The 15,118-nt window shown below is 51.0% G+C and overlaps 1 protein-coding gene across 1 annotated transcript in view; it reads left to right on the top strand.

Moving 5' to 3' along the window:
* The first annotated feature begins 3,336 nt into the window (after window positions 1-3,336).
* Window positions 3,337-15,118, top strand: part of IRS2 (insulin receptor substrate 2) — a 29,979-nt gene continuing 18,197 nt past the window's right edge. The window contains exons 1-2 of the mRNA XM_050712956.1: window positions 3,337-5,209; window positions 5,270-6,856. Coding sequence (XP_050568913.1) covers window positions 3,337-5,209; window positions 5,270-6,856 — 3,460 coding nt within the window. The remainder of the gene's footprint in view (window positions 5,210-5,269; window positions 6,857-15,118) is intronic.

Here is a 15,118-nt window from a genome sequence, read left to right as displayed (position 1 = left end):
AACTACTGTTCCAGCAAACAGCCTTCCCAAGCAAAATTCACTCACAGCTTGCGAAGTTCATTGCCTGCAAATCACAGTGTTGCTGGCCACTGTTTACCATCTGTCCATATAGTTTAGTAACCAAAACACAGTCTAAACACATTTATAAAAAAATTAAATGATCACCTGTCTTCTATTGACATATAAGGACCCCAGATACTCAAGGAGTGGAAGCATGAAATCAGTAGGGCTCCGTGTTGGCAAAACTGTATTTGGTATATCTAAAGACAGCTTCATAAGTAAGATCGGTCTAGTCCTTTCTTGGCATGTCCCTGCCAGCTGAGGGTGGAAGGAGTAACATGTTATGACTGACATAACTGTGAGCAAATGCCCCTAACACAGACAGTCCATTTTGATAAGCCTGACCATTACCTAACACAGCTTATTTTTCTTGGAGGAAAAAAAAAGAGATGGCTGGAACACGGTATGCTGGCAAAAGCACAGTTTAGCAGGCATGAAAGTTGTTAATATGAGCACTATTTTGTTGGTCTACTTCATATATTGGCAAAGCATTCCCAGAAGAGACTTTAAGCTAGAAGATAAATGTGTTGAAACAGAGATGGGGCAGGGTGATATGACAGAAGAAAAGGAATGGGAGAGGTAAAACAAGATTGTTTTTTCTTTCATCATGATGGAATTATTCTTTGGAGATGATTTAAGCAAACATCCTCTGGCAAATCTATTGCAGTTACTGAAGATGCTGCTGTCCCTATTTGCCCACCCCTGTGTTCTTCCTGAGATGGCTCGGTGGAACAAGAGAACAAGTGCTATGCTTCAGCCACCCAAATTCATAGCCTGCCTCATTGAAAGCCCGCAGAAATTAAAGCTAGTATGCTACACGACACATGGAAATAGCCGAAGTATAAGACATGCCAGCCTGTAGGAACAGTGAACTGTGGCTGAGAGGTGGGATGGAGCAGTGGTGCTAGCCCATTTGTTTCAATTAAATGTCCCTGTAATTACACTGAAATAACTGGGAAAATTTTCCAGAAGGGGATATAGTTTTGAAAAACAATTCAGAGGAGTTCAAACTCTGAATGAGGAAGACCACCTATGTAAACTAGGATCATTCATTCTAGAGGGTCGGTCATGCAACAATAGTTGTGTTGTTGTTGTTGTTGTTTTTTACCTGAAGTTTATGCACACCTGAGAACCACTTCCTGTGCTTTGTACCAGTTATACATGAAAAACAAAACAAAACCAACCAAACAAAATGTTATTATAGGGGAAAAAAAGCTTGTTATGCATCAGCCACTGCTAAAATTAAATGATACAGATACTCTTTATATCAATGTCAATTGAGAAATCAATCCTGAATGCTAGTCTATCTCAATGCCTGTCATACAAATTGTTTGCTTAGTTCTGCTGCTAGTCAGTACATCTAAACGTTTATTGAACGCATTGTAATGACTTACATATATGTAAATACCATTTAGACAAATGAATATTCATCTTCTTTAGCATGTCAGATGTAAGAATGCGTGCGTAAGGTCACCGAGCGTATTTTATAAACGTCTCGAAAAATCTTTCCAAATTTGCACAGGGTTTCCAGACAAATGACTCCTGACAGTGTTTACGGGCCCAGATTGCTCGGAGCGGCAAGAAATTGTTCACCTAATTCCCCTGAAGCCTGCAGCTGACAGCCTGTCGGTAGCACAGCCACTACGCCTGCTTTTCCATACGAAACCTTCCGCGTTGAGGTCTGCTGTGCCATCACAACGCGTCATCTAAATTTACAATTCCCTACCTCTTCCATGCATTTTTCAGACACAGGAACTGGCGCCCGTTGCCAGGACAGCAAACAGGGTCAGGACGGCTTGCTTTCGGCTGGGGCGCGGGGAGGCGGCGAGGACCTTGCCCAGGGTGACCCGGTGAATCAGCAGCGCACGGCGGGCGCCCTTGGGAGAGAGGTCAGGGCCTCACACCTCCACCGCCTGCCTTTCCCCCCCTGCTTCCCCTTCCCCAAGCAACAACCCAAACCCCGCCACCTCCCAGCCAAGACCCAGCATCTCCCCGTGAGGCGGCGGGAGAGGCCCTCCTTCAGCAGCCGCTTTATGGCAGCCTCCCAGCATTATTAACCACCACGGTGGTCTTCCCCAGCCTCTCCCCCTCCTTCCCTCAGCTGCTCATTTCCAAAGGAGGCTGCGGGCGGCCCCGCATCGCTTTCTCTCCCCCTCCATCCCCTTCTTTATTTTTTTTTTATATTTGCGCGACCCCAGCCTCACTTTTCTCCCCCTGGGGTGTGTACAAGAGGCAGGGGCACCCCCACCCGGGGAACGGGGGTGCTCGGCGTGAGCCCCGCGGCGTAAAAACGGATTTATTACATTAAACAGCCCCCGCTCCAGGCGGCGTTTCCCCGCCGCACGCAGATAACGGCGGAGGAGGGAAGGAGAAGAGGGGGGGGGGGGGGAGTGAGGTGGGCGCCGCTCTGCGTGCGTGCGTGAGGAGGGCTGACGCACACACACGCGTGTGAGTGTGTGAGTGTGTGTGGAGCCAGGAGGAGGGGCGGTGGGCACACGCACACGCCCGGAAGCTCGGCCCCGGGGGCCCGCGGCGGGCGGGGCGCCGCCACCTGACGGCAGCCCCCCGGGACGGCGAAGGGGTGCGGATGGGGCGGCTGGCGAGCCCACGGCCACCGTGCCCCTCGCCCCGCCGCCGCCGGCTCCTCCGCCGCGCTCTCCGCCTCCCGCCAACGGTCGCAACGGTCCCTGAGGCGGGCACGCTCCGGGGGCGGGGCGCGAACGGGTCCCGCCGCCGCGGGCGGCGCCTGAGGGGAGCCGGGGGCCGTGGGCGGGAAGGGGCCCGCCGCCGAGGGCGGGGGGAGGCGAGGCGCCGGGCGGCCAATAGCAGCGCGCCGCCTCTCCGCTTAGCGCCCGCCCCGCCGCGCGATTGGCCACGGCGGCCGCCGCTCGCGCGGCGCGGCGGCCAATGCGGGGCGGCGGCGGCGGCGGCGGGGTCCCGCCCCGTCTCGGTGTGTGAGCGCCTCGGTAACTCGGCGGTCACGTGTTGTTTTGCTCTTTAGTTGGGGCACTCGGTGCGCGATGCGTTACTCACTGCCACGCTCCCGCCGGCGCAGGCAGCAGCAGCAGTGCGAGCAGCACCGGCAGCAGCCCGGCGCGGTGGGAAGCGCTCGCAGCGGCAGCAGCGGCAGCAGCAGCAGGAGGAGCGGCGCCGCCGCCGGCAGCCCAGCCGGGGAAGCCGGGGCAGCACCAGCCGCCGCTGCCTCCTAGCGCGGTGTCCCCGCTGCGGGCGCCCATCCCGGCCCGGCGCAGGCAGCGAGCCGCCTCGGGGCCGGGGATGGCGAGCCCCGCCGTGCTGGGTCCGCCGGGCTCCCCGCCCGGCGCCAACCTGAACAACAACAACAACAACAACCAGGGCGTGAGGAAGTGCGGCTACCTGCGCAAGCAGAAGCACGGCCACAAGCGCTTCTTCGTGCTGCGGGGCCCGGGCGGCGGGGAGGAGGCGGGGGGCGCCCGGCTGGAGTACTACGAGAGCGAGAAGAAATGGAGGAACAAGTCCGGGGCGCCCAAGCGGGTGATCGCCCTGGACTCGTGCCTCAACATCAACAAGCGCGCCGACGCCAAGCACAAGTACCTCATCGCCCTCTACACCAAGGACGAGTACTTCGCCGTGGCGGCCGAGAACGAGCAGGAGCAGGAGGGCTGGTACCGGGCGCTCACCGACCTGCTCAACGAGGGCAAGGCGGCCGGGCAGGGCTCGCCGCGCCGCCACCTCCCGTCGCCCTTCGCCGCCTCCTGCAGCGCCGCCGCCGCCTCCTCCCTGGCGGCCGCCGGCGAGGAGCTCAACTACGGGCTGGTCACGCCGGCCGCCGCCGCCTACCGGGAGGTCTGGCAGGTGACGCTGAAGCCCAAGGGCTTAGGGCAGAGCAAGAACCTCACCGGCGTGCACCGCCTGTGCCTCTCGGCCCGCACCATCGGCTTCGTGCGCCTCAACTGCGAGCTGCCGTCGGTCACGCTGCAGCTGATGAACATCCGCCGCTGCGGCCACTCGGACAGCTTCTTCTTCATCGAGGTGGGGCGCTCGGCCGCCACCGGGCCCGGCGAGCTGTGGATGCAGGCGGACGACTCGGTGGTGGCGCAGAACATCCACGAGACCATCCTGGAGGCCATGAAGGCGCTCAAGGAGCTGTCCGAGTTCCGGCCCCGCAGCAAGAGCCAGTCCTCGTCCTCCTCCTCCTCCGGCGGGGCGGGCGGCGGCGGCGGGGCCGGCGGCTCCTCGGCCACCCACCCCATCACGGTGCCCGGCCGCCGGCACCACCACCTGGTCAACCTGCCCCCCAGCCAGACCGGGCTGCTGCGCCGCTCCCGCACCGACAGCCTGGCCGCCGGCCCCAAGTGCACGCCGTGCCGGGTGCGGACGGCCAGCGAGGGCGACGGCTGCCGGGTGGGCTCCGCCGCCGGCAGCCCCATGAGCCCCGGCCCCGTGCGGACCCCGCTCAGCCGCTCGCACACGCTGAGCGGCGGCGGCGGAGGAGCCCGGCCGGCGGGGAAGCTGCTGCCGGTGCTGGCCGGGGGCGGGCTGCAGGGCAGCCGCTCCATGTCCATGCCCGCCTCGCACTCGCCCCCCTCCGCCACCAGCCCCGTCAGCCTGTCCTCCAGCAGCGGGCTGGGCTCCGAGCCGGCGCACCCGCACCACCCGCAGCGCCCGTCCAGCGGCAGCGCCTCCGTCTCCGGCTCGCCCAGCGACGCGGGCTTCATGTCCTTCGACGAGTACGGCTCCAGCCCCGGCGGCGACCTGCGGCCCTTCTCCTCCTCCTCCACCGCCAGCAACCGCAGCAACACGCCCGAGTCGGTGGCCGAGACCCCCCCGGCGCGGGACCCCGGCGGCGGCACCGACCTCTACGGCTACATGGCGATGGAGCGGCCCCCGAGCGGCCGCCTCTGCTACCGGCCCTGCCCCGACCCGGCGGCCGACCGGGGCCACCGCAAGCGGACCTACTCGCTGACCACCCCGTGCCGGCAGAGGCCCCCCCCGCCGCAGCTCTCCTCCGCCTCCCTCGACGAGTACACGCTGATGCGCGCCACCTTCGCCGGCAGCGCCGGCCGCCTCTTCCCCTCCTTCCCTGCCGCGGCATCCCCCAAAGTGACCTACACCCCCTACCCCGAGGACTACGGGGACATCGAGATCGGCTCGCACCGCAGCTCCGGCAGCAGCAGCACCAACCTGGGGCCGCCGGCAGGGGGGGGAGGGGGAGGAGGAGGAGGAGGAGGCGGTGGGGGAGATGATGATGGCTACATGCCCATGACCCCCGGCGTGGCCGCGGCCCTCGGGCGGGGGAGCCGGGGAGGCGATGACTACATGCCCATGAGCCCCACCAGCGTGTCCGCCCCCAAGCAGATCCTGCAGCCCCGGCCCGGGGTGGGCGGTGGGTCCCCCGGGAACGGGAGCAGCTACAAGACCAGCTCGCCTGGGGAGAGTTCCCCTGATGACAGCGGCTACATGAGGATGTGGTGTGGCTCCAAGCTGTCCGTGGAGAGCTCGGACGGGAGGCTGAGCAACGGTGACTACATTAATATGTCCCCTCGGGACCCACACCATGGGCCCCAGGCTCCCTCCCTCACCCCCCCGGACTTCTTCTTTGCCCCTGCGGGGCACGGGGCTGGCGAGCCCCCCAAACCCGGCTGCTATTCATACAGCTCCTTACCCCGCTCCTACAAGAGTCAGGGCCTGGCTAAGGACAGCGACCAGTACGTCTTCATGAACTCCCCGGGGAGGATGATCCCGGAGGAGGCGGTGTGCGGCACGGGTCCCTCCCCGGCCGGCACCTTCGCCCCCTCCAGCCACACGGTGCCTTCGCCCCTGCGGCACAGCCGGACCGAGAGCTTCCTGAGCCAGCGGTGCCAGCGGGCGGTCCGGCCCAGCCGCCTCTCTCTGGAGACCTTGCGGACGATGCTGCCCAGCATGAACGAGCACCCCCTGCCTCCCGAGCCCAAGAGCCCTGGGGAATACATAAACATCGACTTCGGGGATGCCGCCGTCTATTCGCCCCCCTCGCTGCCCGCCGACAGCCCAGCCTCCTCCCTGGGCTCGGGCACGGGGCAGAGGCGCTCCCCCCTCTCTGACTACATGAACATTGACTTCGGTTCGCAGTCGCCCTCGCAGTCGGGCACGGTCTCGGTGGGCTCCTTGGAAGCGCTCTCACCGGGCTCTTCCTCCAGCACCAGCCAGCCCGACGGGCGCTACCTGAAAGCGGCTGTGGGGGTGACTTGTTTGTCCAGCCCGTCCGACGGCGGGGATTACACCGAGATGACCTTTGGCATGGCCACCACCCCGCCCCAACCCATCGTTCAGAAGCCAGAAAGTGCCCGGGTCACCAGCCCCACGGCTGGGGTGAAGAGGCTCACCCTCTCTGGGGTGGAGGCTTTCATTCTTGCCAGCCCGCCCCCGGACCCCAACCGCGGGGCCAAGGTCATTCGGGCCGACCCCCAGGGGCGCAGGAGGCACAGTTCGGAAACTTTCTCCTCCACTACCACTGTGACCCCCGTGTCCCCCTCCTTTGCACACAACCCCAAAAGGCACAACTCGGCCTCAGTGGAGAACGTGTCCCTCAGGAAAAGTGAAGGCCTGGAGGAGGAGCAGGGCAGCAGCCCCATGTGCCGGGAGACCTCGGCCGGCTTCCAGAACGGCCTCAACTACATTGCCATCGACGTGGTGGACGGGACCCTGGCAAACTGTGACAAAGCCAGGTCGAAAGCCAGGCACGTCCTGAAAGGAGGTATCAACGGAGTGGAGACGAGCGCCTATGCCAGCATAGACTTTCTGTCTCACAACCTGAAAGAAGCAAGTGCTGTGAAAGGTGAGTAGCTACCTCTGACGGTGCCTGCCACGTGTGTGGCTTTGCTTAAATGTGTTTGTTCCTCACGGGTGGACCCTGTTCTGTCACGGAGGGCACTCCCCCGGGGCCTCCTGCCTTCAAAATCTGTTTTCCCAAACCCATCCTGAAATCAGTGGCCCTGGAGGAACTGGCTTTCTCTTTGTATAAGGAAGAAGTTTAATTTGGGGGATATTCCTTCATGTTTAAGTTCTGCTGTGCTGTTACGAGTGTGTACTTCTGGGTACCTCAATAGAAGCTGATGTTTACACTGTTACCATGGTTGGGTTATACTTCAGAGTTTTCTTATGTAAGGTTTTCAGAAAGTGTTTGGAATTTGTGACCAAAATAGTTTATGTTAATGCAGCTTCTACATACCATTAAAAAATGTAAAACGATTGAGTTAAAAACCAGAATTGTTGCAGTGAGACCATCAGATTACAAAAAAAAAAAAAAAAAAAATCCTTGGCACTCTAGCTGGGAAGGTCAATCGCAACAAAACGAGGAGGGTTATTTTAATATCTTGATTTTGAAATCTCTTATCTCTTGCAAAAGTTTAACAGTAAATCATGGTGAGCATGGAATGTGAAATGCTTTTTTTTTTTTTTTCTTAAAAATAAACCTTTCCAGAAGACGCCGTACGCCTGAGCTGTTCCATGTCGCGTTGCACATTTTGCTCCGAGGCCGACCCTACGGTGGTGGCGTGCAGCCGGGCCCCGCTGGGAATCACCGGCTGGGTGGCGGGCTTGGGAGTGGGTCGAAAAAACGCTGGCTGCTCGAAGACAAAAGCAAGCCTAAGAAACCCGAAACTGGGGGCCGAGGGAGAATTTCTGTTTTAATTATGTAGCTGTTCCTTTGTTGAGGTGCTGTTTTTCCTGCTTTTTGCTTTTTTTTTTTTTTTTTTCTTTAGGAAAGAACAAAGAGCACCCCCCCCCCCCCCCCAAATAGCAACCCGCCTCCTCTTAACAAGCGAGAATTCGCACACAAGTGAGCGGTAGCTGGGGAGGGCCCAGAGCAGCCAATCTGTCAAGGATTAAAAGTTAATGATGAGGCACCGTAGGGATCCTCTTTGCTGTTGCATTTATGCAAGACATGGTACTTTAAACCTGTATGCATATATAGCTGTAATAGATGTTTATGGGTCCAGCGGGGTGAAGTGACATACCGTGCAGAAGCAGTTGCTTGGAGGTAAATAGGTATTGCTTCTGCATTCATAGTGCTGACAGAGGTCGTCAATCATACTCAGAAAGTGACAGCTTGTAGAGCTACACTCGTGTTTTTTTCCGTTTTCTAACTAGCTAGCTGATTTGAAGAAGAAAATATTTTCTCTTTTGATAGGAAGTACAGGAAGATGGAAAAGATGAGAGATCCGCCGTTGGCAGAGCGAGCTTTGAACCTAATTAAGACGAGAGGATTGTTGAATGAAATGGCAAAGTTTTAAAGGATGAACGCTTACGCTGAATGACTCGAAGGGTTGGGGGCAGAGTGTTCCTTGTCAGTCGCTTTTATTTTTGCTGGAGTCATTTTCGGGATTCGTGTGTCTTGACCTAAAGCGGTGTGGATGCTGCTGGTGGCGTTGCCATCTAAAAGGGCAGCTTTGGGACCGCAGCCCAGGACACTGGCAAACGACCGTGCGTGTTTATTTGCAAAAAAACTGATTTTTCACAGATACAAGGGGTTTGTCTTAAGCCACCTACGGCCCCAACTGCAAGCCAGGGGGTGCTGGGAAGGAGAGATTTCCACAACAGTCTCCAAACTGCTGACCCCAAGGCAGAGGGGGAGCAGGGGGAGGGGAGCGGGAGCCAGTGACAGAGAAAACCTGGCGTGGATGGCGGCGTTTCCATCACCCAGGCGGAAAGCAGGAGTAGAGCAGCTGATCAGTCAGATAAGCTGGGGGAATTGACTGCTGTCCTTCTGAGAAAGTAAACAAAAGGGTAATGCAATAAACACAGCCACGTTAATTTGGTACACGGTGTACAGTGGAGAGGGATTAATTGTATATTTATCCACGGGTAGTTATAGACTTGCTTTAATATGTAATCTGCATGTGTATTTATTTCCCCCGTTTCCTTTAAGCTTATAAATGTCGACCGCATCCAGAAGCGTTCTGGGTAAACTCGTCGAGGTTTAATCTCCACGTAGGAGGCAAAGCTCTCCTTCCCATCCTTCTGTTTCCCTGAAAAATGTGTCCGCCTGCTGCGCATCGGTGCAGTCTCGCTCTGCTCGGGGATTGCTGTAGCCAATATCAGGCCAGGGCGGTAAGAAAAAACTTGCACAAGCATCCCTCAGCAGCGTTCTGGGTTATATGTCAAATGCAGGGTTTCATGCCAGTTGTGTTTGTGGCAGACTGACTGCGAGAGTCATAGCACGGGAAAGTAGGAATATATCACAAAGAATCTTAGGAGTGTACGTAGGATCGACTTCTGCAAATTTCTGAGTTTCTTTTTTGGTTTTTGTTAGGACTACAAACTGAAGTTTGTTTACAGAGCTGCTTCTGCCACTGTTAAAAAGACGATTTAGTATTGTGCCAGTGCATTTAAATATCAAAAGTTGTGGCTTGGGAAATTACTAAGACTTTCGTATTCTGCAGAGAAATACATAGACAATTTAAAGAAAACCGTATTTGAGCATAAGGAAGAGTAAACTTACTTTAACACAGAAGTAATTCTGATAGATTTGAGAGAATCTAATTTAGTAAATTAATGGTTTGTACAAGAGATTGCTTATATTGTATATAGTCAGTATTGTTTACTTAGCTCTTTGCACTTTTTTCAGATGTTGTTTTTGAATATATTATCAAAGTGGGAAGCTTTACTTCTTCAAAACTAGAGGGAGCTTTCTAGGGAGTTTTTTTTTTTTTTTTAAAAAACAATGGAGGATCCGTATATGTTTAGTAGTTGGAACAGGGGAACATCTCAGATACAGGATATACGAACAATCTCATTGTAATTCAGTGTAAAATACATTAAAAAAAAAGATGAAAAAAATCGATTTGAATGCTTCCTAAAGGTCTGTAGCAATCAACATGTTTTCATGTGGATAAATATTTGAATGGAAATTATCTGTACCATTTGGAGGTGGTTGATTTCCACGTGTAGCTTGTCTCCGCTGCCAGTACCTGACCTCTGCTGTAGCAGTGCTGCGCTTCTGGGATTCTCTCCTGTCGCGACAAGAGCAAGCTCCTGCCACCACAATAGCAGTCAAAACAGAAAAATCAAAAGGTTGCTCGAAATTATCAGCTCATTTAGTTTTACTGTACTCTGAAAGTGTGCAAATGCTTAAGAATCTGAGAAACGCCTTCGTCCAACATGTAAATAAAATAATACTGTTACTGGTCAGTTAAAACTCTTGTTACATGCTGATAATTAGCTAGCCTTTGTTCTTAAATGACGATTGCTTTTTTGCTTTAAAAAAGTGTGAACTGTGTATAGTTTTCATTATTTATGGAGACGTTTACAGTTATTTTCTCATATAGTGTAAATTATTTATTCCACTGTATTTATGACAGGTCACACCCAACAATGAGCTGAGTTTTTATGGAGGATCTTAGCTCCATTGAAGTGAAGTGGGAGCTTTGTCTCGATTTTGGTGGGATTAAGATTTTACCCTGTGTGTGTAATCCTGGAATTCCTAAGTAAAATTCCCATTTAGTGGGTGTGTAATAGGGAATTTTGCTTGACTGAAAACACCATACTTGGGTGTGTTATCTTTAATTCTGTTTTCTGTTAACAAAATGCTCTGTAACTTTTAAATGCTTCTAGTAGTTGGTCTAATTTTCCAAAACTGAACAGATATTATGTATAATGATGCAAAAAACCTGAGGGTGGTTTCCTCCTGTGTTAGTTTCCTTTGTCTTGATTTATTTAAAGTAGTCATCATCTGTAATGCATCTACTTAAGATCGTAATAAGGTGATTTTTGATAATAATGAACCTCCCCCTTGTCAATTAGCTCTTACTTTTGTGAGGGTTTTATGATTGCGCCTAAACAATAAAAAGCCTATCTTAAGAAATCTCTTCCTGTGTCTTTCTAATGGCATTTCAGATTATTTAATACATAACCCTTGTTTCCTTTTTCTTTTAGATTACTTTGCACAATGAATTATTAAGATCTTTTCACTTCTACTGTGCCAAGTGCCATAAAGTTTTGGTTCTCAGAGCGACATGAGAATGTTTAATTGTCTCGTTTCCAAAACTTGCATTCATGTCTAAATGACTCCTTAAAATAATTGAAAGAACTATATGCTGTGTTAGAAATCTGTACGTTTTAAGATCTTCTTTGAATAAAGTAGTTGTAAGCGTAGTATTTTCTCTTACTGACAACTTCCTTGAGAACATTGTAATTAACACCCGAAAGAACTGAACTACTCTTAATAGCTTACGTAGTAGGATTTCACCTCTTGAACTAAGAATTAAAAATCTGAGGTTGTCTTTTACTGCCTCTATGAATGCACTTCTTGTCTCTAAAATTGCATTTTACAGGTGACCACACCAAAATGGCTAGGTCTGAACCGAGCAGAGCCATTCATTGAACAAAATGTAAACTGAGTTTATCTAAGATGAAATGAAGCCTTTGATATTTTAAATGATGTTGATTATACGGACGTCAGCTTTTTACAAGCAGACAGAATATTAAAACTTGTAACACGTTTTAGACTTCTATTTTGCTTTATACTCTAAATTATGTTTAGCTATACTGTTCATATAAAGAATGTCATGGTTGCTTTGAGTCATTTAAGATAAATTGTTATAGACAGAGTTGAATGGTGGGTTTGTTCTAAAATGAACCGGTACAGTCATTGCTCAAGGCAGAGGAAATGCTTAGGTTGATGATTGCTTCTGATTACTTGATTTCTTTCAAGATAGCTACAGAGACTAACGTTCACTTGTGAGTAAAATGGATGAAGGAATGTTTGAACAGAGGGAGCATTAGGACATGTTTTATATGGTGGTGTTTGTTTCTTTTTTGTTTTGTTTTTGTAATAAGGGGAGAATAACATGGGTTTCTTTACACTCACTTTACTATTAGTTTTAAATAGCGATAATTATACCGGGATGCTGAAGTGGTTTAAAACTTTAAACACAGCAAGCATCCACAGAAAAATTGTGCTGTCCTCGGTGCATGTAATGTAACTTTCCTCCCTATTCTGTGGCAGCATAGATACATTCAGGTATTTTCTGGTTATATCAGATTTTCTCTAAAGCACTGAGAAAGCATCAATAATGCGCTTCTTTTTGAAGTACTGAACATATAAATAAATGGCTATATCTTTTTTTTTTTCCCCTAATTTGTTGAGATGTTGTATGGACTACAGTGGTTGTCCACTTGTTCTCTTTGTGTCTAGGTGTCAAAGTGTGTGCAGTAACAGTATAGCGTGAGCAGCTTATTTGATGAATTGGGATGTGCAATTCTGTGGGTTTCACAACTCTGTTTTTTTGTTGTTTCTTAGAGTGTTTGCTTAGAAGTGAGCTGTGTGCGCATGGAAATCAGTAGCATCCATTCACTTTTAAAAGATGGTGCACTGACCCCAGAGTTCAGTCGTGTTTTGCTTGTGTGCGCATTGTCTGGTACGCAGTTATTTTTAAAGTTTTTGTGTGTATGTATGTAGGGGGTCAAGAGTGGCAGCCTTGAAAAGCCAAGTTCAGCTGAGTAGTTCCTTGCTGCCAACTGCTGAAAAGACTGGTTTTCCTCCTGGAGCCTGTCCAAAGGGCAACTTTTGTGTTGTGTTTTTTTTTTTTTGCTTTCACACTGGTATTTGTCTCTGCTGCCTGACGGTGTGCATCTCCCAGTAGTGCTCTAGGCGCTCGCTACAATCAGCAGGAGTAAACAGAGCCACCAAGGCTCCTCCCACCTACTTTAAATTCCTACTAGAAAGCAGCATGAATTTTCCCCTCAGCTTGACTGCATCTCTGTCAGCTCTGGAAGAAACCTGGGTGACTGGTTTAGGCGATACGTGCAGTTTACACGCTCATTTACACAGGATGAGTCCCTTAGTTGCAAGGCTGTGTTTGTGTTTGAGGTTTAGGCATTGTTAGCATGACTGAAAACTTAGAAAAAGCAACGTAAGGATTACTCGCACCTTTACGGAGGATAACTTAAAAAATACACTTCGAGTATAGGGTGCTAACAGAATAACCTATGAGGCCCAGTTGAGGAGAGCAGTGGTGTGCCTTCCCCCCTGTGTTGGACACGAAGCAGTAATGCTCCTGAAGTCATTACTGTGACTGCTCCGGTAAGTGCCTCTGCCTCCGCATGGAGAAGTGCTGCTGCCTGGCTGCTGCGATGGAAAATGGACCACCAGCACCAGTCAAAGCAAAACTAGCAGAATTTAGAATATATAGCTTGGTCTAATCGTGAGAGTTGGAAAATTATTAATAAAGACCAAAGACAATGCTCTAAGTTGTTATCTATCCAGTTTTTCTTATTTTCAAATTTTGCATTTTTTTCAAAACATCTTTTTTTTTATCGGTGATGGCAGCCCAAAATTATGTATAGGTGTATGAAAAATATTTAAAAAAAAAAAAAAAAAAGGTGTTTTTTGCACACAGTGAAGGGCAATGCGGGATGTAAAGAAGCCCATCAGAAGCTGAAAGCAGAGAAGTAATTTCTAAAATATGTGTCTCTAGTACGAGGTTGGTTTGTTTGCTGTCAAATCCAGACTTGCTTGTCTCAGTTAATGTAAAAAATAGTTTAGAGTGCATTATTAGCTTAGTAAACCAATCGCAAAAGTAGTCAACAGGAAGAAAAAACAAGCCCCAGACTGAAGCCCCCGCCTCTGATCATACCGTCCACGTTGCGGAAGAGCGACGTAATAGCTTGATTCCATAGATTAGGAATGATTCAGTGTTTTGTTTACATTTTGTCAATCTCTTCAGCATCCTAGAGGAGAACACTTCCTTCCTGGCAGATGGCAGCCCCAGGGCCATGCACCTGCCACGACAGGCGCTGCGCTAGTAATCTACCCCGGCATCGCTGCTGACAAAAGGCTAATGATGGGAGGCTGTCTGCCTGACAGCCTAAACAAAACAGGATCGCGTTTGTCCTTCAGCCAGGGTCTGGAAGATCTGAGGAAGGACGGTCAGGACGGTATGCGCGAGAATTACCATGGAATTTAATTTGGGCTTCTTCGGAAGCGCTTGCGGTGGGTGAGAGGCGCTTCTGAGATAATTACGTTGCAGAAAGCGAAGGGTGCCTCAAAGAAGGGATTTTCCATTTCCCTGCCGGAGCGACATCCAATTTCCTACCTCAGAGCTGTGTGTGGATGGCAGGAGCACGTGCATGATTTACCTGTCAGCCATCCCCAGGGGAGTCTGAAGTACTGGCGAGGGGCTCAGTCCCACTCTGCCCAGTGGGTCCGAGGCTGCGTTAAAAGGGACACCTCTTTATCTGTACGTGGTTGGAGTGCTTGGTGGTTGCATAACGCGTTCATTCTCCAGGCATCTGATTTGTAGTATTCCAGGTTTTTATTAATTCACTAGGCCAGGGGGGTCTTACTTTGTCTTTCGTAATTTTTTCTTCTGCGTTCCTGTTCGTTTGCTTCTCTTGTTTGAAATGCGTGTGGGTGACGTTTCTAGCGGATGCTACCCAAGGCGAGGGTGTCTTTGAAGTAGGCCAGGATGTTCTTTGCTAAATTTAAAAACTACCCAAATATTGCCCAGAGTTTGTAGAGTATTAAGCAGGATTACATGACGCACGGATTAGACATTGTTGAGCAGCTTGTTTTTGTTTGAAGGGGTCAGAAATGGAGGCACTGGGAATTTAGTGTAATGCCAAACTGGTGGACTTGCTGGTACCAGAAACGGCAGAAGTTTCTCAGAACCAGCAGGACACAGCAGCAAGTCCTCGAAGCTTTTCCAAGTGATGCTCTAAAAAAATCTGCTGTGATGGTGAGTGCAAGGTATGAAACTCACTGTTCAGTTTGGTCTTGATTTCAAAGCTGTTTCTCAGACAACTTGAAGTAGATGAAGAATAATGCTGTGAGACTTGAGACAGGGGACTTTGCTTCTCTGAAGTCAAAGACAAATCAATACATCTTTGCAGTAGCAGTTGGAAAATCATGTCAATGAAATTAGAGCTAGGCAGTTTTAGTTTTGCCTGTTGCCCTGCGTCCTCCCTGTCAGTATATTATTTTAAAAACAAGTGTTTATGATGGTCCTTTATGTCCAGTTTAACCCTTCATTAAATTCGGTAACATTTCCGACTTCTCATTCTGTACATTAGTTTGACAGACTTTTCTTTTGGATCTAGG

This window comes from Cygnus atratus, chromosome 1, assembly GCF_013377495.2.
Source record: "Cygnus atratus isolate AKBS03 ecotype Queensland, Australia chromosome 1, CAtr_DNAZoo_HiC_assembly, whole genome shotgun sequence".
In the NCBI taxonomy this organism is placed as follows: domain Eukaryota; kingdom Metazoa; phylum Chordata; class Aves; order Anseriformes; family Anatidae; genus Cygnus; species Cygnus atratus.
Note: the sequence above shows the minus strand (reverse complement) of the source record. Positions and strands in the feature narration are given on the sequence as shown.